We start from the raw sequence: 24548 nt of genomic DNA, 5'->3' as shown, positions 1-24548 counted from the left end.
TTAGACACGCTAAAGCCAGGCTTTTTTATTTTTAAAATAAAAACAGCAGTAAAGTGGAAGGTTTTTTGCTCTATTAAAAGACTCCGAAAATAAACATTTCCAGCAAATATTGTATGCAAAGGGCTCTCCCTTTAAAGCTGTTCTATCTGGGTTTGCGTCTGGCAGAGCGTCTACGCCCTGCTGGGGTTAGATTTGCTGCTTCTCCTTTGGCTGGAGAGCAGGTGTCTGCCTCTTTCTCTCTGATGCTTGCTGCCTCCTGTTCAGAATCCCCTTCGCTCATTGGGTACTGGGGTTTGTCTGTGCCATCACTTTCCTCTTCCTTACACATACTGTGTCCCAGCAACTCCCCTGTGGCACTGTCTTCATCTAGGAGCAGGCAGTCTTCACTAGTGGTGGGGGACTTGCTACCCTCATCCTGACTTCCTTCCTCCTCTATGACCAGGGCTCCACATATATCAGTCTCACTGGTTGGGCTTTCACCCCTTCTCGCAGAGGGGCCCAGCTCACTCTTATTCTCTAGAGACCTAGAGGTTTGTTCTTTTAATGCCAATAATTCTGGATATTCCTCTCCCATGCCATGATGGGTATTCATTGTCTCAGCTTCATCCTCTGTCTTAGCAGGTGGCTGCAGCTGCTCATCCGATGACTGGAAGCCAGAGCCACGGGAGCACAAAGAGGCCTCCGCGTGTGCTGCTGTAGCTCGGTGCCTTGCTGCCTTGTATCTCTGTGCAAAGGAAAAATGTGTGAGCAATAACTGGCCTGAGACATGACAGGACAGTTTCAGCTGGTCCAGGAGAAACCTGCACAAAGACAGTAGCGAGTGACAGACTGCAATGGCTGGCTTAATCTCCAAACAAAGCACAAGTCTACGGCTCTCTTGGGTGGGCTGCTGAGGGAAGGAGTTTAAGCAGGTACAGGTCCGCTCCTGGCAAAAAGTGATGGTATTAAGGTTTTATTCCCTCTTGCATTTGCTAATGCGGAGGGATTAGGTAGAATGAGGCTGGGAATATAGAGCTAGAACCAGACTTTGATAGCTGTTAATCTTGATCGGAGATGATAGATCAATAGCCCAGTTGAGTAAGTGAAATCAAAACTCATCTCAACTACTGCCTGAATTAGTTTTGGGGGCAGGCAGGAGGCAGGTAGTCTTACCCTCCAGATACACAAGACTATTGGTTGTTTGCACTCCTTACAGGAATCTTAAAGGGGAATAACCAGATTAACACAAATTTTGCTGCAGCTAAACAATGAAATGACAATGTTTCCTTTTGCACTTTGCTCATCTAATCAATGCAATCAGACTGTCTGCTCATTCACTTTCCGCTTCTTTTGCGAGAGCTCCAAGGGGGGGGGAGGGAGGGGGAAGTTTTCAGTAAAATCACATTTAAGGGGATGTTTCTAGGAGAGGATTTTAAGCAGTAAGTGTCCCCACTTGCAAGGGTGCTCCGACATTCACTAGATAGTGAATATAGGCCCTATGTCAGCATTGTCAGCAAGATGACTTATTTGATGGGTTCCTAAACTGAGACCTCCAGGGAGAGATCAGCAAGGAGGTTAAAACTGACACTGCAACTTCAGAAAAATAGTACACAAGAGCCATGTAGGGCCAACCTACAGAAGTACAACCATGGGATCCTAAGCCACAAAGGGATTTTCTCCAGCATGTTCATCAGTCTGGAGGCCTTTACTTAGAGAGGTGATGATCCAGACTTCTAGAAAGACTGTGGCACCAAGTAAACAGCATGGGGCTCCTCTTCCACAGAAATATGAAAGTGATTGGTGATGCTAAACTTAAGCCCTGGAACAAGGGGCTTGTACTGAACCCAACAGTTTAACTGGACTATTCTATTCAGGTTCTTTTACTGTATCCGCACGCTATCTGAGCCGCACTATGGTACTTGGCCACTGAAGGGGCTGGATTATTAGCCATTTGGTACTGAGGACAAAAGGTAAGTCCTCCCTGTGATTTTTCCTGGCTCCTAGAGAGCAAGTACAACTCTTATCACTCTTCAAATAGAGCTCTATGCAGCTCCCTGCTTTTGGTAGCTCAGAAGAGAAGCAGCAGGAGGCTCAATAAGTCCTAATCTTTTAAGTTAGCCGGTCCAAGAGTTTGTGGCTGCTCACGCTCCTGGTGCCTGAGGAAGAGAGCCCATTCTGTATGGGGAGAAACAGGTAAAAGGCCAAGTTGTCTCCACTGGGTAGACAGACACTTAAGTGAAAAATGTTTAGTTGCACTGAACAGCCAGAAATATCTCATGCACTCAAAAGTGAACTGAATACATGATCAGCACCCCGCTGCTGCCAGCCTGATGGTGCTTTTGTCTACCCCACAAAGCAGCCAGAGTTTAATTTTTAATTGATTAAGTTAAAGGGTCCACAGAGAGGTTTGCACTACTTTGTCTGTTCCAAATTGATTTAAGCTAAACCCGAATACAGCAGTTTAAACCAGCTAAGTGTCCACAAAGCATTACATACTGCTGTAACTAAATCAGTTTAAAAGTCCCATCTTAAACTGGGACAACTCTTGTTGACCAAGTGCAAGGTAGCGGTTTCCAGATTGGTGCCTCAGATGCAAGCAGTTTGCTGCTAAGAAGCTTCCAGTGTGGAATTCTGGCCAGAAGTGCTGTTCACCCCACTTGAAAGAAACTAGAAGGCATTTAATGCAAAGACCAGGACAGTCCTTAGACCTCTAACCAGCAATATGAACAGTCCAGGGAGTAATTGCTTCCAGCTGAGATCACAAGACTCAAAAGGGCAGTGGCTAGTTATAAATGGAGACTAGCCTTAAATATTTGTAGAAGGTCAACTCCAAGTCACACCCACATACACCTGGAGTCAGCTACTTCCAACCACTTCATAAAATATCAATGAATTAACCCTCATGGTAGCCCTTGAGGCCATTCTCACTATTTTATAGATAGGAATGGAGAAGCTAAGTGACCTCCCTAAAGTAACACAGCAACTCACTGCCAGAATAGAGGAAATCTGACTTAGTCCCCTAACTACTAGACAACACTTCCTTCCTGGTACCCCAATGGGTGGAAACAGGAGCATCTCCCCGGGTTCCAACGCTCACTGCTGCTATGCTAACTCATTTTTAACAAGCGGGAAGAGGGAATGTAACTACATTGATCTGAATAACTTACTGAAGCAAAACCTGGACAAGCGGGACTGGTTCTTTCATTCGGAAGTGATCTGTACAGGGAATGGGTGACCCAGAGGAACAGCTGCAGCTTCACCTGCTGCAAAGATTTTAAGAACTGCCAGCACACGTGGGACACTTGTTTCCCCCAGCGCTTGGTAAAGGCAACGAATAGAAAGGGGACTGTTAACTCCTTTGCCAGGCTAGTGAAAGGTTAACCTGTCTGAAAACTAGCAGAAAAGCTTCATGGGACACACCATGAAGAAACTATGCATACACAGGAGGAGAAATGGGATATTTTTGCTGAAGCAGGCCTTGGCCCGAACCAGCAGAGGAAATGCACATTGGAATTACCCCTTATCCCAGGAGTCAGGCAATGCCACTTCCATACATAAGACTCAGGCAGTGGTCACTGAAGGGGGAAGGAAAAGCACTAAGTGCCTCAAGAGCAGCCTGATGGGCACAGGTCACCAAATCGGATTACTGCCCTTCCTGATATTCAAGCCCAGAGAGGAGGTGGCAAACTCAGGTCCAGGCAGTGGATGAGTTTACAGCTGAAAGCCAGGGCCATTCTTGTATCTTCTTTGTGTGGACTAGATACAGCAGAGGAACAGCATTAACTGGCTGAACTCTGTGCCAGGGAAGAGCCTCCGGACAAGCTACCAGAAACTCCCTGCTGCTGCCTAGTCCCTGCTGATCGACCAAACTCTCAGCAGCTTACGGACTGGAGTTCTCCATCTTCTAAAAGTGGCCTGGAATTTCATTTCTACCATTTTAAAGATGAGTTTCCAACTACCTGTCCCCTGTATAGATGTTACCTATATGTAATTTGAGTGTCAGGGCCTATTTCCAGCATTACGGAAACTAAAGCTTCACCTAGACAGATGCAGATCATTTCCTGCTCCCTTTAAAAGGAGCAGCCTCTTGTCTAGTCTCCCACTAGCTTCACCCATTTGTACTCACTAAGCGACCAGGAAAGTCCCAGGCTGAATCAGGGATTCCATTTCAGGGGTTCAGTGACCAGATCCAACATTTGCTGGGGAGATGGAGGATTTCCAGCTGAGAGTGGGCAATGGCAGACATTAGCAGTAGTTAGGAAGCAGGAGCAGAACGGTGTCTGATCTACAAGGGGAGTTGAAGACAAGCAGAGAGCATACCAGATGAAAGCTGTGGCATGACGGACATTGTGATGGACACTGAGGACAATGGGAAGGTGCTGAAGACAGCTCAAAGAGAGGAGGTGCAGAGGGAATAGAGAAGACACACACAGAGTGACAAATGCCAGGCCATGCAATTGCCAAAGGGGTCTAACCTGAAAGTTCTCAAAATGCATCAGGGACTTGCAGTGTGTGACCCGGGCAGCGGAGTCACTATGGTAGAATTTGTGACACAGCCTGCAGAGGTAACCTGCGACGGGGACCAGAAAATCCAGGCCTGCAAAATGGGAGGGGAATGGAAATCACAGATCACATTGAACGGAACTCCAAAACAATAAGAACGTTAAAGGGGAAATTAAAAAGAGTTTTGCTTCTGTTAATTGTGGATTTTCAAGATCACTTGCTGAATATCTCATTTTAGCACAGTACAGCTGTGGGCTGATATTCAGAGAGATCGGGTTGCCAAAGAAAAGAAACTACACAGCATAAAAAAATACAATGGAAAACTACAGAGACCATATGACCAGCAGTAATGGGCTCAATCCAAGCAGAAGACAGCAGGCACATGAGAGAAACATGGAGAGAACATTCACAGCATTAATCATTATTCCGTCTGCCACATGATCGTGGAAGGTTACAGCAATGTGGAAAATTGGAGTAAACAGAGCTCTCCCTGTGCACAGAGCAACTTCTGCTGGTTCACACACCAAGCCCTCCCCACAATGCGTTACTGTCTGGGAAAGGTTTTAGAAACCAAAATCTGAGCGGCTTACAGAGATTAGAGTGGTGGCTAGAAAGAGCACAAAAGAATGTTCTGGAGGCAGCGCTGCACCCGAGTTCAGCGGCTTGTCCTGATCAGATACTAGTCTAAAGCGTTAGTTCCAAAGAATACAGAAGAAAGGCATGCTGTTCAATCTCCTCTGTGACGTCACGGTGTGCTGACCTGGCTCTTCAATGCAGGACAGAAGCATCTCTACTGAGGCTTCAGTTCCAGGGAGTGTTCTGAACGGGGCACTTGAGCTCCTCTTTGGGGCATCCCTGATCTAGTAACTCTGCTTTCTACATGGCTTGTTCAGCACGTCACCCTTTTGCACGGGCTCCTTCCCCATTCCACAGTTGTTCGGTCCTCCTGGATGAGATCAAGGGTTCTCAGCCCCACCTCTTGAAGGGCAAGAGGCACCTGCCAAACCCATTTACAGCTTTGACGAACAGCACATGCCTTATGCTTACAACCCAACAGATCAAACTTCATCCCTTCTCCAGAATCCGCTAACCTTCACTGGTTTGACATGGACGCTGGAGAGAGTTCTGCTTACTGCTGGCACCATGCTCTTGTGCTGAGGCACACCCCCCATACAATGGCAGCCCCTGACCCCAGAAGGCACTCTTGGGCACACTGCTTGTCTGGGTTTGCTTACCATAGGGGGTATCTGGACAGTATGTCTCATTTCCTTCACAGTCCTCCGGAGACTTTTCCTTCAGCCCAACCTGAACGAGATATCAAGAGACCATGTCAGTGCATGGAGGCCCCAGCCTGCAAGGACTGTCTACTGGGGCAGCATCCATTGCTCAGCTCCCCTCATGGGCCTTTAACCCTTTCCAACAAGCCTGGGGGCAAAGCTGAGGTCCAACATGGCAGGAAGGGGCTTTTGTTTCCTATTATCCCCTTCCTCCTGTAAAATACACCCCTTAATTGTGCTACCATTTGGTATTCAATCAATGCTGCACAGGTTACATTAACAGCATAGTGTATGGGACAGATTAAATCCAGATACAAAGACCAACTATCAGGAGAAAATTTCATTAGCAGGGTTAAAAACCACCACCTATTATTTAAGGCCTGAGCTACCTCAACTGTGTCCTTCCCACTGTTAGTTGTTCTCGAAGCAGAGAGCTATTTCATCTGGAGAACACTTGCCAAGATGTATCCATTTGTGGGGTCCAGTTAGGAACAGGAGCAAAGCTGCTAATGGGTCAGCTACAGCAGAATGGTTGACAGTGAAGTCTAAACTGTTTTGCCTCCCTTGTCAGGGTAGCCAGGATAGCTTCTTGCACACACAAGGGCTCCCTTGTATCACTTACGGAAATCAAAGATCCTCCCACTCTTTGCCAAAAAGCAAAATCAAATCTCAAAGTATCTTAGATAGTTGCCCTGTGGTCTGGGAATGGAGTAGATAAGCCTGCAGAATGCCCTGAGCTCAACTGGTCCTGACGGACAGCCATTAGGATCCAACGCAGATGTTCACATAATACAGCCTTCCATTTCTGTTATCACTGTGTACCTGCTTGGTGACAGGATCTTCGTTCTCTGTCTGCCCCACCTCAGAACCTTCCTCTTCACCAATTCCTTCCTCCTCCTCCTCCTCCTCATCGTCGTCTTCAAAACAGCCAACGGCATCGACTGTGATTAGCTCCTCTGAGTCTTCTGGCCCACCTAGCTCCTTCTCGCCCAGCCTCACCTGCCAGACACAGAGGGGAAAGATCAGACCAGACTAGATTGCTAACTTCAGGCACTCACATAATGTCCCTCTTGTTGACTGGATAGGACTCCCGGTGGAGTCTGGGACTGCCGCATTCTGGGATGAGCAGATGGCACTGCTAGAAAGCAAGAAGGCTATCATGCTCTCAGTCACACATACAGTGCTTAATTATCAGTCTACTCCTTCGAGTAGTATTGTAATGCAGTCAGGGAGGAGAGGAACCACTCGATAGGAAAAATGATGCATCTCTTCACTGGTTTGAGACAAGTAGGACATATGCATATTCCTCCCACACATACCAAGCATAGCCACTTCTGTAACACAGCAGTGCTTCCCCCCAATCCAGTTCACATTACCTCCTTGGCCTTCTGCTTATGCTCAGGGGACTTCATGTGCTCTACAAACTTGCGAGGGGTCTTGAAGTGGCGGCTGCAGACAGTGCAAAAAGGACGGAGAGAGCGTTTGGCCAGCTGAGCAAAGAGGGATGAGAAGATCTGATTGGTTAAGACAGGCACTACTTTGTTTCAATTAAGCTGAATTTAAACTTCTTTCTCAAAATCATGACTGTGAATCTAGAACACTCAGGCCACCTTCTTACAGCAGGAGAGGGGGTGTCTTGGCATACATGCGTCCACATTCCCAAGAGGTGGCAAATGTGTGGGGAGAGCAATGCAGAAAGGCTCTGGTTGCTCATGGTCTTGAAAGATCTCATGGCACTTGTCATACGAGATGGGGTAGTTAACACTAGTGTCCTGACCAGATTCCAGCTTGGGTAATTACAGACTCCCTACCTAAATTTCCCCATGCAGTTGAAAATGATCAAGGAAAGAGCCATGCTGCTACCATACCTCTGGATAGACAGAGTTTAATAATAAGCAAGGCCTGTAGTAGTAATAATTGGAAAACAAAACACGTGCTGCTAGTCGGTGCCAATTCGCTCAGCAAGACACGCAGGAGTTCCACCAGCACCAGTGTGCAGAAGCCCAAGAGAACAAGATGCATAAAGAGATCTGGCTAGAAATATCCTCATCACCACAGTGCAATGCCCCAGGGTATTCCCTCCAGCTCACTCCCCTGCCTCTAAGGATAACTGAATGTCTTTTATCACTCGACCCCCTTTGTAAATCAGGGAAGTAATTTGTTACCTTATGTTCCTGAGTCCTTCGATGTTTGATTAGATCCCCTGTAAAGTGTATCTGGCAGGTGTTACACCATCGCTGCTGGGTCTCTCTGTGGTGAGAAGAATGGCTCAGTAAGAGACTCCCTTGTGTTCCCAGGGAACACTGCTTTTGCAGTTCTGCGCGGTCTCAGCACCTACTGTGCTTTTCCCTCCATAGACTGTTTCAGTTCCTATCTCTCCCATCTTTAGCTGGTTTGGCTTCACTCAGTCTATAAAAAAGCACCCATCACAACCGTCCGTAGGCTGATGAACTGCATTAAAAACTACAGTGTGACAAAGACAGTATAGCTACACTATAGGAAGCGGATGAATAATTTTCCCTGAAGGGGGCTACCTGCTGGGGTTAAAGCGTAAGAGAACAGATGGGCCTTGAACTGCACCCTGAACATTGACACACCCACGCTGAGTGGGACCAATGCAGAGGCAAGTTCTAAAGTCAAGGGCCTTCAACTCAAAGCCCTGCCTCCCCGTGTTCAGAACTAGGGACTGCTGGCAAAAAGGTCCCAGCTGAAGTGTCTTGAGCATTTCTATTAGACAGTATCTGAGATCTGATATATGCAGTGACATGTACTCTATTAAAGGCCAGACAGACAGACACATCTACCCTGTCCATGTCTGATCAGGTCTCTTTTCACAAAACACTGACTAAACATAGAAAGTGAATGCTGTTTTTACTGCTTTGGGGTTTTTCTTCCCCCTTTCTGTACATTCTGAGAACAAGTGGAGAAGATGGGACAGTTTTACTTGTATCCAGAATTTTAATCTGTTTTTACAGACTTGTGCTTTGCAATGTCGGTTTCTGGGGTGATATCTTAAGGCCAGTTGGGACACATCAAAGGTATTTAGATCTAAAGTTCCAAGCACTGCAATATCTAAGTACTGGCCTAGCTGGGATCAGCCCTCTTTACCCTCCACCTCCAACATACTAACACATACCCGTCTTTCTTAGCCATCAGCGTCTGCTCCTTCACCATGGGCAGCAGTGAGACAAAGCAGACATTACTCATGTGTTGAATCTCCCCAAGTCGCTGCTGGTGCTGAATTCCAGCCATGTGGGATTGGAAATTCTAACAAAGGAGACAATCCATTTAGATGGACTCAAAATTAAAAAAAACCAAAAACCCAACACAGCTGGTCAGTTCAATTCCATTCCCTCTACTGATCTATAATATTTGGAAAGTTTAAAAGCTTAAGAGCATGGCTATCTGTGGATTACCCAGCGCTGGAGCTTTAGGATGTTAGCTTGCAAGCTCTTTGGAGGAGTGGTTTATTTATAGGCTTTTCTCAGCCTCTTGTCACCATAGTGCCTGATGCCTTGAAAACATGTCTCATGGTGCAACATTTTTACCACAAGCCCCTGGCCATGCAATTCCTTCCCTTGGCCCCCAGTCCCTGCCAGACTCTAGTGTTTATACCTGCTGGTTGCAGCAGTTGGTCTTGCAGATGTAACAGAAGAATTTAAGGACAGACTCAGGACTGGTATCAGCTGTGCCAAGCTCACAGGTCCACTGTCCTGGCTTCAGGGCTGTAGTGCTGATAGCTCTGCTCTCACTGCTCTGCTGGATAGTCACTTTCAACGAGCCTCCAGAACTCAGCACCTGCCAGAATGAAACGTCAAGAGTCCAATCTAGACGGAATCTTTAGGGGCTTCTAAGGAATGAATGGTTAACCCAATTTCCAGATGTCATTTCAAGTTTTATGTATAGGGCCCTATCAAATTCAGGGTCCATTTTGGTCAATTTCAGTTATTTAAATCTGAAATTTCACTGTATTGTAACTGTAGGGGTCCTGACCCAAAAAGGAGTTGGGGGAGGTCACAAGGTTATGAGGGGGTGGGGGGCGGTTGTACTGCTACTCTTATTTCTGTGCTGCTGCTGGTGGCAGTACTGTCTTCAGAGTTGGGCAGCTGGAGAGCGGCGGTTGCTGACTGGGAGCCCAGCTCTAAAGGCAGAGCCGCCGCCAGCAGCAGTGCAGAAGTAAGGGTGACATGGTATGGTATTGCCATCCTTACTTCTGTGCTGCTGCTGGCAATGATGCTGCCTTCTGGGCTGGGTGCTCGGCCAACAGCCGCTGCTCTCCAGCCGCCCAGCTCTGAAGGCAGCGCAGAAGTAAGGGTGATAATATCGCAACCCCCCCCTAAAATAACCTTGTGACACACACCCCCCCCCCGTAATTCCCTTTTGAGTCAGGACCCCCAGTTTGAAAAACACTGGTCTCCCCCATGAAATCTGTATAGTATGGGATAAAAGCACACAAAAGGCCAGATTTCTTGGTCCATGACGCATTTTTCATGGCCGTGAATTTGGTAGGGCCCTACTTATGTGTACACACACACACACAGTTATCATCACTGTGCTTGGTCCACAATCATTTTCATTATTAATGAAATTAGTTGCTGGATCTTCCAACACAGAGAGTCACTCCCAAGCTAATGTATATTTCTATCTCACAGTTCTTAGTGGACCCTGGAGACATTACAGGCTGATCCAGTTATTTGGTGACTGCAGTGCTCCCCAGTGCCAGCTGGGGGACTCCCACAGCTTGTGCTTCCCCTCCACAGAACTACAGGCTGTTCAGCACTCCACATAATGATTTAGGCTGTAATGTAATTCCTTAACACAGTTCTGTAAGCGTATTGTCCTATCCACATATAAAGAGACACCCCCACATTGGAACAGAGATGTCACTAACCATGGCAGACAGCTATGCACTGGTAGAGTAAGACACATTGGATCTGGCCTGGAATATAGACAGGCCTTTAGGTGTTACTTTAATCATACAACAACTATTAGCACAGGCTCCCAGTCCACTGGTGCATTTCCCTGCTGGCTCCAGTAGTGTTATACCTTGACCTGCTTCTCGCCAGTCTACTTTCTGGAGTGCCAAGACCCAGCTAGCCTCTCCCTCCTGCTGTAATTTCAAACCATAAGGTAGCTGCCAGCGTTCAGCTCACTTCCCAGGAATGGCAGGGAAAGAAAGGCATGCTCTCCATCTGCTTTAACCGCATCCCTCACAATCTCTCTACTGACTTCTAAACTTTCAGGTTTATCCTCAGTGATTCTACAGCCTCCAAAACAGACCTGCCTGATGGGGATGGCTGTTCCCCTTCCCAGACTGGGCTGCGAGAAGCTCCTCTTGGAAAACTCAGACATTTAAGAGCCATTAATTAATCCTTTAATGTAAATTTTAAAAAGAATAGAAGAAAAAAAAAAAAGAAAAAACCCACACACAAGAGCCTGCCATCCTTCCAGATCAGTATGAAAATCTTTACATTAGTCATAACTCCAATGAGCAGCATGCAGCGTGTGAAGCTTTTAACAGGGGTGCAGATTTACAACAATTAAAACATTGCCACAATCTGCTGTAATTTAATCAGAGGCAGACCCTGCACAGCAGCTTCCTACAACAGCACAATGCCACACCCGGGCCACTGACATCAGCCCCGGAGCCAGGTGCCACTTGGTTTCCAATCACAATGGAGATCTGGGTAAAATTGACTCTTTGGGGCAGGGAGACATTCTGAGCACATTGTCTCTTTATGCGAAGGACCTGCCTACTTACCTCTGGAGCTTTCAGTTCCTCAGAGAAGCTTCTCTCCCTGGAGGCATCTTCAGTTGTATTCTCCCTCACACTGTCTGGTCCTAAAAACAGAAAGACCCTTTAGCTGGATTAAAACTAAACAAACAATAGAAAACCAAGAAACAGATGCATGAAGTCTGGAAGCTTACATCACCCCAGTACACGGATATTACCCTAGTTTCACAGGGCCTCAACCTGGTTTTCATAGAGAAAAGTCCTTGTACAACATGGAAATTCATCCCACTGTTTGCATCTGGCTGTTCAAAACAATCTGGAAGCCCCTAATTTAACTGGAAGAGGGATAGCTACTGGAGCATATTTTTAGGTTGTTGGTCCCAGTATTATTCTTCCTTCACTTTTCATCCTTGGAATGTGTTTTTGAAAATATTCAGGGTATCCTACACTGACGCTGGTAGTTGTAATTCCCAGCTCTGGCAGACAGACACACACACCAGATCAGTTCCAGACAGCATGCTAAAATAGGAGTGGGGCTCTAGAGGTGTGGGGGGCAGGGCTCAGGCTAGTCACCCAAGTAGATGCCTACTATCTCAGATGGGGTTATATTCAGGTAGGTAGCCCACACTGTTATTTTTAGTGTACCAGCACGTGTATGTCTACCCTGGCTGGGAATTACATCTTCCAGATGAAGTGTAGATATACCTCATGTGTTACACCTTATCTCTAGCAGGAGGGAACCTACAAATCCACACAACTCCACCAGCAGGCTGGGGGCTCCATCCCTCACGTCTGTCATGATAACCCCTTACCATCTGCCTGGGTTTCCATGCTTGACTCCTCTGCTTCCTGGCTGCCTGCAGCATCTTCTAGGATGGGCACTTCTTCCATACTTTAATTAAAGAAAAGAAAAGAAAAGGAGAACAAGATTATCTCCCACGTCCAAAGCCAGGAAGATGGAGAGGCTTAAGCCAATACACAAGGTGGTGTTTAAACCACAGGCCAAGGAGTTCAATCTACAGCGTTCTTAATAATCCATCAAAAACCTGAAATCTCAAAAATAAGTGGATAATATTTTTCTGTTGCAAATGGTATTTCTGGTGATGCTCCAGCAGAACAAGGAGGGGCTCCATAGCATACACACAAATATCAATCATACCTTTAAAAGCCGGCCAAAAGAGCTTGAATCAATTGTTCAGGAATAACTGTCCTAACCTGATAGAAGGGTGGGGAGAGGGCTGCCTGGAGGTTATTCACACGAAGGGGTTCTGGGATTCATTTCCTGCCTTGGCTGGTGATCTCCAGGACAACTGCAACATTCACCTGTTCTAGGGACAGGGGAAGCTTAAAACTGAGGTCAGGAGGAGACCTTGTTGGCAGTCAAGCAGGGATTTTCAGGAGTTTTGTCTCACTGAGATTTCAGTTTCGTTGCCTATTTTCCTGACATATTTTGCATGTGATTGTAGTGGATAATCAATAGCTCTAAATACCAAACCCTGCTACTAGGAGCTAGCTTTGTGTTTCATTATTGCCGTTGGCCTGATTCAAGGAGTGGGAACAGGCTCCTGAAGGGATTGCTAAGAATGAGTGACTGATCTGCAGAAGGATCTGATGAGGCAGATTTCTTTCTGATTATATGTCAGCACTCCGAATTTTCAGCTAGGTTTTAAATATGTCCTTCTTTCCAGGCCAGACCTACATTCCCACCTGTGACACACTTCAGCGCACTCGGAACTCAGTAACAGCATGCAGTCTGCATTAGGATTTAAACACACACTCCATAATTTAGCAGACTGATAAGTGATAAAGTAACTGGGTTACACAGCTATAAATACACAGCAAGATTTTGACAATGCAGACAAGGGCAAAACAAGAGTGGCTTGTATTATCGTTATTTGTTAAGTGTTGACAGTGTGTTCAAACACCCTAGACACACGGATGGAGGGACAGCTCCACAGGGTCTCTAAGATCAGAGACCTAGAGGAAAGGGTGTCACTTTTTTGAAACTGAGGAGGAGGCAGCATTATATTGATACTTGTTACCATTTATGGCTCTCGTGGGAGGACATGGGATTTCAAGGAGTCGAATGAAAAGGGTGGTAGCCTGTTGCATTGGGATGAGGAAGTTGTTCCAGGCATATGGACAGTATAGAAGGCAAGAGTGGGAGAAGGAAATGAGGGAGCATGGCGGGTGGCATCACTGGCAGAGAAGGGGAGAGGTGGGAAGTGATAAGAAACAAGAGCAGAAATATATGCAGGGTGGTGCTGTTGAGAGTTTTGAAAGGGAGGTTTAGAACAGTAAACTTCATTTGCTCCAGAGATTCATCATCAGGTCATTCTCAGATAAATAAAAACACTCTAAAGTTAAACTATGGACTCAGTAACAGCAGAACCTTGCTAATCTGCACTCCATACATAAAACACACACTATATCTGGTAGTCTCTAGCCACTGCTCAGTAAAGACTTAATAGAGTCACTGCAACAAGGTCTTCTATCACTGAGGCTTAACTATTTATTCAATTTATGCTACAAAACATTGATTAATACACTGCAAATTATTAGCATAATTAAAACCAAACTACATTTGGCAAACGGATGAACAAAGTGTATGGTGTAATGAGTCAGCCTTTGTTTTAATTGCATTTACTCATTGTCTTGCTAATTCACAACGCATCCCCAAATGCGGAATAATATTTTGCATTTCTATAATGCTTTACATGATCAAAGTGCTGTATAAACATCAAATCAATCCTACAACATCCTCCACAGAGCTCTTTGTTAATCTCTAATCTACTGACGAGGCACCAGGAACAGAGAAGTGAAGAGATTTGCTACACAGTGAATTGGTAGCAGAGAACAGATTAGGTTGCAGAAGTCCTCACTCTTCATCGCTAGTGCATATTAGGGAGCTTCTAATGCACTTGAACAGAAAAAGGATTTTGCAAATAAATTCACTTTGGAAAAAAGTTATCAAATCAATGTCTAATAATTCTTATTCACTCCCACTGCCCCGTACATGTAGGATGGTAACAGGTCTGAGCAGGACACAGTTTGGAACAGCACAGACTACTTGCTGAACTGTGTTCCATATTCTTCCCACCAGATGGCGATATTGCACAGTTCCTGGTTTAGCAGTCAGTGGCACAGCAGGGAGCAGAGAATTTGCAAGATGGCCTTTATATCGTGTGTCATTCCCCTCCACCTTCATTCAAATATCATCATCAATTGCCTGTGTTTATTTATGCCCAATCAATATATGGATCCAGGCAACAGAGGGGCTCAGGAAGTGTCATCTTTGTAGCCTGTCTAGATGCGGTCCATCGATTCATCTCTCTATTCTTCATCCCCGTGGCTATGACACTTGCAGCATCCTTGGACTCAGCAAGTGCCCTGAGATTTTTTGAGTCACCCTGAGCACCAGAGATATTCCCCCCCAAATGCCAGAAGTCAGGCTGCCATGGTAGTGCTCCATTTTACTGAGAATATAGCAATGGAATAACAAAGCATTTCTATGGCCTTTTCAGGGGAAATTACCTCTTCAGTCTCTTTGCTGCAGGCTCAGTGTCCAGTATGGATTCTGCTGGCATTTTTGGTTCTACAGGGATAAAGACACATGTTACCTTAGCAGAACAAACCATGACCCATCTGATTTGATCTCCTACCAAATGGCCTATGTCAGATACAGTACTTTAGAGCAGATAAGACTATAAAGCACTTGGCCAGTTCTGGCTTTCAGAAGGGTGGAAATGGATCGCTAACTCAAGAGATTAGTAATGACCTGGGAGATGGAGTTTTATTTGTAAAGGTTACTGCTGTAAACCTGACCCAGAAGTAGAGATATGAACTTATTACTAGCCAATAGTTGTTTGGGTCTTAGTCCAATACCAAGGGGACAAGAGCCCACATCACAAAATTCCAATACTGCACATTAAGGTCAATTGTTAGACCCGTCAACCTGCTCAGTGTCCCTGTAATCAAAATCAGTTTTCTACTGCATTTGAACCGGAAAAATCATTCCTTTATGGGGCATTCATGTGGATACAACCTCACTATATTTGTGTGTTCTTAGATTGTAAGCTCTTTGAGGCAGGGCCCATATCTTCACGTGTTTGTACAGTGCCTAACACAATGGTGCCCCAGTCCCAGTAAGATTCCAGGTATCAACATGGAAACAAGCATCCTATTAAACAAGGATGTTTCTTTAACAAATTGGTTGCAAGTGGGTCCCACCTCATACAAGTTTTAATCTATGGCTGCCATGTTGAATTCAATGCTGGTAAGGCAGCATGACAGCTATTGTTCCAAAATTATTTCCTTTTCTCATCCCACTCAGAGGTTCTTCTATACCAAAGTGACTTACTAGACAGGCAAAGGAACAAGTATTCTTATCTGAAACAGGCACCAGTGGGGAAAAAGATCATAGAATCATAGAATATCAGGGTTGGAAGGGACCTCAGGTCATCTAGTCCAACCCCCTGCTCAAAGCAGGACCAATCCCCAACTAAATCAAAGATGAAGGGGATTATATCATGAGAGTGATGTAATGCAACAAGGAACATTCCTCCTGCACCACAAGAGATACATCATGTACATCATCTCAGTAATGCATGCAGCTTCCACATGATTAAATAAGAGAGATGGAGCTGGTTTGCAAAATCAAAACACCTAGCTAATGGCATAAATGAAGCCCAGTACAGGGCTCTGACTGGAGGCTAGGCAGATAGGTTCATCTTCCAGAAATCCTCTCTTGCGGTAAGCAGCTAACAGGAGACTAAAGCCATCTCCTGTTTTTGCTGCATCAATATCCTAGAGAGATTTCGTTTCATTACAGGACCCTCTTACCTGTGGGTGAGGAATTGTTCTGTTCTGACCCAGCCTGGGTACCTTCTGGGATTTCAATTTTCTCATCAACTCCTTGTGCCTGAGATGAGGATGCCTGGTCCAGTTCACGCTTCTTGTCAGGGCCCCTCTGGTAATCCTGCAATTAGCAAAGAGACTTAGACCCAGCTCTCTTCTCCTTCTCAAAACTAAGCAGAAATTCCAATACTACACAGCCTGATCGTTTGTCTAAGACTCTCCACCTGTAAGCAACTGAAAGTGGATGAATAGAGCTCTGTACATGGATTCCAAACTGCAGGCACCCACTGACACATCTCCAGGATTTTAATGGAAGCTGTGGCAGCTCCAGGGCACTTCAGAAAGGCTCATGCAAAACCTGCATGGGCTGGAAGGAAGAAGAGCCCCAAACAACTACTCTTCCTTTTCTCTCCGGGCCAGACCCAGCCAGAACGCTGGACTAAGCCAGAAGCTCCAGTTAAAATGGCTCTGAACACTGGACTAGGTAACACAAAACCTGAGGCTGAAACAGAGGAGAAACCCTGGCCAGCTTAAAAAAAAAAAAAGAGAGAGACCGAGACCATTTTCAGTAGATTCTCAGACAAATCTGAATTCAGACCTGGGGAATGGATTAAAAAGGAGGAGGAGCTGGGGATTAGTAGTACTTTGCAATCGTGTAATACCTTTCACCGAGAATCCTAAAAGGCTTTATAAACTTTCACCAGTTAAACTTCACAACATCTCTATAAGCAGGTATTATCCTGATTTTACAGGTGGAAAAATGGAGGCAGCAAGAGATTAGGTGGCTTGCTGATGGTCACAGCGAGTCAGCACACAGCTGGGAATAGAAGCCAAGCACTCCCAATCTTCCGCTCTATTTTTCATGGTTCAGGCCAGTCTCCAGGAGGAGTGCAGCCATGAGGTTTTCGCTAAAGAAAGGACATGGAGTGAAATCCTGGCCCAATTGACATCAATGGCAAAGCTCTCAGGCTTCAATTGAGCCAGGATTTCACACACTGTGTTGTAGTTATTTTGAGGTAGATATTTCTAAAGGTTCTTAATATTTTACTATTTACCTAGAACTAATCAAATGAATCCTGGTATCCTAGGACAGGAGGGGTCTCCTGGAAGAGGATGGGGAACTCCCAACCAGCACAACTGGGATCCTGGAAATGGGTTGGTTTGACCAAAGAGCTTCTCTGTCAGCAATCTGGTACTAAATTATTCTTTTTTCATTCTAATTCTCCTGCATTTCTCTTTAGTGCCCCATGTACAATATGGCCAATCACCAGCCAGCAACAAATGAGAGCTAGTCTCTTAAGATCTGGAAATCACAAGCTCACCTTACGAAACATCCGATTCTGCCGCTGGAATGGAAGGCCTGGGAAGCCCAGCTGTGCGGGCTTTAATGAGACCCCGACAGGTGGTGGCCCCAAAAGGGAATGTCTTGTAGCCTGAGGGAAAAACTGTTGCAGAGCTGGGGCTGTCATGTTAAATCCTCGTAAGTTTCCTACAAATGCAAACATATAATATATCACTCCCAAGTAGGGTGTGCTCATGAGACAGCAAACCCTCAAGCCATGATGACTGCAGCAAGGGGTAGAGCTTAGAGAACTCTCTACCTCCCTTTCCATAGGGAATGGGTATCAGTAGTTTTGTTTGCTGGCCGGCTTCCACTTCTCTCAACCACCCCAAAGATCTCACTCCATCATTGCTGCCATGTGGGGATGTGTTAGACTACTCAACTGTTTAGAATTGTTACTGCAGGCTAAGCTCATTGGAGTGATTATTTGATTCGAACACACTGTCACCCATGTTTAAAGAAAGACAAGATCTTGATTGTGCAAAAATTCTTTGTAGAAGAGGGAAATTTATCCCCCAGCTTGTGCAGCTGGCAGTTCAAACTGATCTGGATGCTTTTTTTTTTTTGGACAGAACAGCAGCAACAATTGGAGCATTTCATTTAAAACATCATTTTACTTTTTAAACAAGAGATTTCATAGGCCTCTCTGCCACTACATTTATCATGCAAGCTCAACATGATAAACTAAACCCAGCCATTTAAGATGCTACCATTTTCTATCATGTTTTGTCTTTTGAACAGTTCTTTTCAGCAGAGCATCCACCTGAAAGTGCTTTATAGCCATTAGGTAAGTATCAACACTTTCTGATGAAGGCAAGCCTTGCCATTTCCATTTTACAGATAAGGAAGCAGAGACCGACTTTAGAGCCAAAGTTTTAGAAGTAGCCTATTATTTTGACTGCCAATCTTTAGATACCGACTGCTTGATTTTCACAGGTACCAAAAATCCACAGCTCCCACTGAAGTCAGTTTGAGCTCTGGGTGCTCGGCACCTGTGAAAATCAGGCTGTAGCTGTCTAAAGATGGACATCCAAAATCAGAGCTCACTTTTGAAAATTTGTACATAAATGACTAGCCAAACGCCACACAATAAGTCAGTGGCAGAGTCAAGAGTTGAACCTAGGAGTTCTGACACTCAACATCATGCTATAAGCACCTGATGACCCTGGTATAATGTATAAAGGCTGCGACACAACACAAGGAATTCCCACCGATTTGAACTACTTGTCAATTATGCTGTGAAAGAAGATATCTTCTTGTAAGGAGATTTATCTTAATTTTGAACAGAAATCTATTTGGTAAGAAATGGCCTTCTGTTCATGGTTTAACACTTTTATTAGAATTGCACATCCATTTAGACTCAGAAGGGCATTTCTTCTTTCCCCACTTCTACTGCTGAAACCACAGGCTTCCACTGAATTATTTATTCTGATGTTTCTCAGGCACTGAAATACCTAGGCATCAGATATTCTCACATGTAATCCAAGCCTGTAAGTGACCACAAAAATTCAGCTCGCAAGTACAGTCGTATTGTTCAGTATGGTCTTTATTACACATTTAAACACGAGACAACGCAGAATGTCAAAAACGGAAATCACAGATACTAGTTCCAGCTTGCTAATAAGGTAGGGATAATACTCCACCTCAGTTCATTAGACTGGTCATTAAAACACCTTGTTCAACTGGCATATCCAGTTTGTTTCAGATCATTGGTCATATTTCCATTTTAAATACAATTTTTCAATAAAACCTTCACCTTTAGAAAAAAAAGCCATGCTACTACTGAACATCAAATTTATCAGTCATCCTCCTTTCATATTTTTGCTGGGCCCAAGCTCTTTTCATCATATAAACATACATAAGAAACTTTAAAATCAGCACTAACTTCAGATTAAAGTTTGTCCCTTACTGCCTCAGCTTTCCTCAGCCAAACAAAGATCTTTAGATGGCCACTGGGGTCATGAGAGAGCATGCTTATTAATTAGGCAAGGGAGAACAAAGGGCACGATAACAACATGCAGAATAAACCTTCATATACAAGAATCATCTCTGGTCTAGTTTTAAGTTAAATGATCATTCAAATTAACCCAGGTACCTTTTTCTTTGTCAAAATGGCACTGGCAGGTTAAAAATAAAAGAAAATACAAAAAAAAAAAAAAGTTCACCACCTGCATTTCTAATACCTTACATTAACTACAACTATTATTGGAGCAGCCTCATAAAGTTGTCTTGAAAACTTATCAGACCATGGACAAAAATCTATCTACCTGGAACCAGATGATGGAAGAAATAGTGACTTACTCCAAGCAAGTAGAATTCCACAAAGCTGTTTCTTAAAAATTTACTTTTCACTTCTAGGCCCTTTCTTTTTCCCCTTCTCTTCATTGAGCTTGGAAGATAGACCAACTAATCAGTTTCACTTTCTGCAACACATTTGTTTGGGTTCACAGACAATGCAAGTGACTATGTAAATCGAAACAAAAGTTATGATTGCTGTTTAATATATTCACAGAAACATTTATATTTGCCTTAAGCTTGTAAAAGAGAAAGAGTTTTACCAGTCAAAACCACCTGGAAGATCCCCATTGTGAAGTCACAACTTCCATATCAAATGTTGCTCCTGAGCAGTTGAAAAACTGGATTTTCAACAACTGAAGAATCTCTGAGATTTGGATTGGGGCAAATTTGAAAAAACAGTGCAGAGGAATGGAGTCCCAAAGCATAGAGGACTCCTATGCTTAGACATGCAATATCCAGTCTATGACTTCTCTCCCAGGTTAAGTGAGGGTGAAGGGGTGACTAAATAAGTGCAATGAGCCTCTCCAACAATGACAGTACCTTGCATCTGTTGCATGAGCAGAGCTCGCTGAAGCATTGGATTGGCATTGAGGAGTGATGCTTGATTCGTTGCCCGTAAGTTCAGCATCTGTTGCTGTTGTGGTGGTGGCAAACCCCTGGAAAAGAAGGGATCAAACACTTAAAAGCTTCCTGTAGAAAAATGTAACCTTTAAATTCACTCTTGTCTCTAACAAGCACAACACAAGGAGCAAAGGACAAAAGCAACACTGATGCGCTTGCATTAAAACACCATTGTATACATTAACATTGTATCCCCCTTTCTTCCATCCTCCTGGAGTACCCAATGGTGAGGGATTGTCCATTACAAAATGTTAGGTCTGCAACTTTGCCAGGTTTAAGAGACAGAACCTCTCAACACCAAACACACATGAAGGGTAATGACATAGCTTAAGGAAGTTCAGTAGGGGACTGCCGGTCTACAGACCCATGCAGGCAGCTGATCACTAGCTAAATTCAACAACTCCTCTTGATTCTTAAAACATTTTCATCGTCCTAGGACACTACTCAAAATCCACTACTCCTACCCAGAGGCTGTCCATATGGGTGCAGCTGAACCTAAATGTGAGCGTTGGGAAGAATGGCAGTAAACGATGACTTTCATATTTAAAGTATGGGCCAGAAGGAAGAGATGAGAGGAGTGGGAATACCTGGGAATGGGGTTGAGCAGCAAAGTGTCAGTCTGGTTCGGGGGATTGAAGAAACTGGCATACATTACCCTAGATGATTCTTATATGCTCTAAAAACAAGTCTTACCGCACTGCTCTCAACCCCACTACCATAATTGATGAGCCAATATTAATGTACTTGCCCCACTTCTAAAGATGCTATAAATATTATGAAGCTGAAAGCACTTTCTGTAGGGGTGGGGAAGCCTATTCAGTGTTGGCTTTTAAAGCTCTTAAAGGAGAAAGGCTTGATTATATCAGACAACTCTTCCTCAAGTCTTATCCTGGTGGGCACAAGTGCTGACATCACACACCATCACATTTTAGGTTGGCAAGTCAAAGAGGTAGCTGTGAAAGCCCTTCAGGTGTGAAATTCATTTCTGCACAACATCCTCCTCAGCCCAAGCCACCCCACTTAAAATATTTTTTATTAGGAGACCATTTGAATAAATAGACAGATATTCTCAGTATAGTGGGTCACCTTTTAATAACAACAGATATTCCCAGTATTGTGGGTCATTTACATTTATTTTAAGAGAGATTTAAATATTTTCCCACCCTTTTTCCCTCTTATATTTCCTTTGTAATAGAGAGGTTTCCAAGCATACCTCAATAACATACAACAACCATTACATCAGTATGATGAGTGATTTAGTAGCCAAGAAACTTCTTTTCCTCCTTACATTTCCCCCTTTTAGTCTTGAATGCCTGCTGCATAAAGTTCTAGAAGAGAACATTAGCACCTAAATGCATTATTTAACTGTTTCTGTAATATATCTTCTATCTCTGCTCATAGTGGGCAAATTTCCTTGATTAGAACTATTGTCTTCTCTCTTACATGTTAGGTGAGCAGTTTCACTCTTTATTGTCCTCTTTACTACTTGTGTCTGGCAGATATGTGTCTAGATTTGTCTTTTAATCCAAATCAAATACAAAGTCACAGCCTCAACAGCATGGGGTGCAATTGCACAAATATCTGTGCTTATATATAAACATCACTTGACTGACACCTTACCACATGTTCAAACTGAATTCAATAATCCCACCCTTACACTAACTAAATAATAATATACACATCATAAAACAAAATTATTTAACCAAAAGGGAGTTGGAGCCTGGTAATATAGTAAAATCCATGCCCCTATTTAAAAGGTTCAGTAGGACATTTATGTAAGTTGTAACAGGTAACATTTTCCTCTAGATTCCCCACTTTTGAACAACAATCAGCTCTTCTAGTCCGATTGTTGTCCACCCACCTTTTATTGATTTAAATGTGGCCACTTTGACTCTATAGCATTTTGTTTGATATGATCTACACTATTATGTTTTACTTGCTCTCAGGTACTAGGATGAGGGGATCAGAGAGATACCAAGGTGACAAGCACCTTACAAATACTATAGGCAGAGAGTTTTAATAGTGCAGTGCCCCACTGTTGCGAGGGAGGGAGGTAGCCTTTAGACATTCAAATGGTGGTATTTTATATCTGTCTGGTGCAATGCCAGATTTGGGGGAGCTGCACCAAGCAGGAGCTTCCTTCACCTACGGCCTCCTCAGTACAGAGCTAAGGATGAGTGTTCTGGGCAGCGCCCTGATCCCCACCCAAGGGCTGGGCAGACCCTTTATCCCTGTTGCTGCCAGTGCCGCTGCAGCTTCTAGACAGTGCGTGCGGACAGATGCCTTCTTCTTCAGCTGCCAGACTCACGAGGGGAAACGGAGACAATTCGTGGCCCACCCCCGGTCCAGGGCCCTTATACTCGATGCTCAGATCCCCCTTCACTCCCACCGGGCTCCTAAACCTCTACACAGATCTCCACCTCCCCAGGGCCCTCACACCCCTACAGTGATCCCTTCCCTTCCTCCCACCTGGGCCCCTTTAGCCCTGGCACAGATCCCTCTCCAAGGCCCTTGTACAGATCCCCCAGCCCACATACAGCCCCCTGTTCTCCCCCCTCTGCCACCTGGGGGGCTTGGGCCGCCCCGAACAGGTGGAGGGTGGGGGGCAGGCATTAAACCAGCCACGCTCCGGCTTTCCTGGGGAGGGTCCCCAGGGACAGGCCCGCGGTCCCCGGCCTCGATTCGCCGCGCTTACCGGCCTCCCTGTTGCGAGGGGTGCTGCTGCTGTTGCTGGAGCAGGTGCTGGAGCTGCAGCAGCTGGAATTGCTGCTGGTTGAACATGTCTGGGGCGCCCCACGCAGAGCGAGCCTGGGACAAAACGCAGGAGCATGAGGGAGGCACCCGCCGCCGGGCTTCTGCGTATTCCCCTCGGAGCAGCCATCGAGCAGGGACCCGCTGCCCATTCATCCATCCACCCACTCACTCACCCGAGGGCCGCCCCCGGGGTCCCCACAAGCAGCCGCCTGGGGGGGGACCTTCTAGACCCCCACCCCTTACAAATCCCCCCTAGAGTGGCGCCTGCGAGCCCCCCGCTCGGGTTTGCATTACAGCCCCTTCCCGGCGCACCGGGACTCCCGCTGCAACCAACCTGGGTTTACATGGCTTGACAAACGGCCTCCATCTTATGGCAAAGAACAATAACCACCTGCTGGCGCGGCTCCTGCCCCTGCCCTGCCCTGGTCTGGTCTTCCTGGCTGCCCCGAACCAGCCCGCTCCCAAACTGAAGCGGAGAAAGGAGGCCGGAAAGCAACGCGAGCTGCAGAGTCAGCTCCTTCTGTAGGCCTGGAGGACCCACTGCCGCTGCTGGATCGCTTCGCCTTCCTCCCCGATCTCATTCAGCGGAGGGATTCGTTTTTCTGCTCCCCTTAGGAACCAGGGATTTTGCTGCGTGTTTCAGTGGGACATTTCATATCTCCCTCCCCATCTTCCTGAAGTCTCACTGAAATTGCCCCAGGTTGGGACATTCGGCCTCCTCCTTGTGCGCCACACAGCCCACAATTAGAAGTAGGGTCCCTTGCACACAAGCAAGGCTGGGCACCATCTGTTCAGGGGCTGTGGCTAGGCGAATTGAGTAAACGGCTGAAAGGGGAAGCAGATGGTGGCCAACCGCTTTTTTTATTATTATTATTATTACGGTCCAGGGGAATCCTTGGTATCTGCTGCAGATGGTAACTGTCTCACTGAGGAGATGGGAAATCCCTAGCACTCACTGGCAATTTGTTGTGGTCGATCTCCACAAACTTTGCCATGAGAAAATAGTCTTTTTGGAGAAAATGAGACTTTTGCATCATTCTTGTGAGAAGCAACAGAGGGTCCTGTGGCACCTTTAAGACGAACAGAAGTATTGGGAGCATAAGCTTTCGTGGGTANCTGAATTTGAGAGGTGCTGATTACCCGCAACTCTCATTGACACCAGTGGGAGGTGCGGGTGATCATT

General features: G+C 45.4%; 1 protein-coding gene across 3 annotated transcripts; it reads right to left on the bottom strand.

The window, feature by feature from the left end:
• On the bottom strand, positions 1–23808 carry CIZ1 (CDKN1A interacting zinc finger protein 1). Of its 3 annotated transcripts, none has more exons than XM_034793727.1 (16): positions 23700–23808; positions 23307–23419; positions 20531–20646; positions 17673–17839; positions 16336–16471; positions 15028–15088; positions 12306–12385; positions 11521–11600; positions 9375–9557; positions 8896–9026; positions 7925–8009; positions 7136–7249; positions 6582–6758; positions 5718–5787; positions 4455–4576; positions 1–724 (listed from the first exon to the last, which is right to left on the bottom strand). In XM_034793727.1, the coding sequence occupies exons 2-16, from the start codon at positions 23390–23392 to the stop codon at positions 143–145; spliced, it is 2190 nt and encodes a 729-aa protein (XP_034649618.1). In that variant the 5' UTR covers positions 23393–23419; positions 23700–23808; the 3' UTR covers positions 1–142. The 3 variants fall into 3 exon arrangements, with proteins under 3 accessions (XP_034649618.1, XP_034649619.1, XP_034649620.1); XM_034793728.1 differs by having other exon boundaries at positions 23757–23794; XM_034793729.1 differs by lacking the exon at positions 4455–4576 and having other exon boundaries at positions 503–724.
• Positions 23809–24548: the final 740 nt, after the last annotated feature.

This window comes from Trachemys scripta, chromosome 17 (assembly GCF_013100865.1).
Source record: "Trachemys scripta elegans isolate TJP31775 chromosome 17, CAS_Tse_1.0, whole genome shotgun sequence".
Classification (NCBI taxonomy): Eukaryota; Metazoa; Chordata; order Testudines; family Emydidae; genus Trachemys; species Trachemys scripta.
This window is presented reverse-complemented; position numbering and strand designations above follow the sequence as displayed.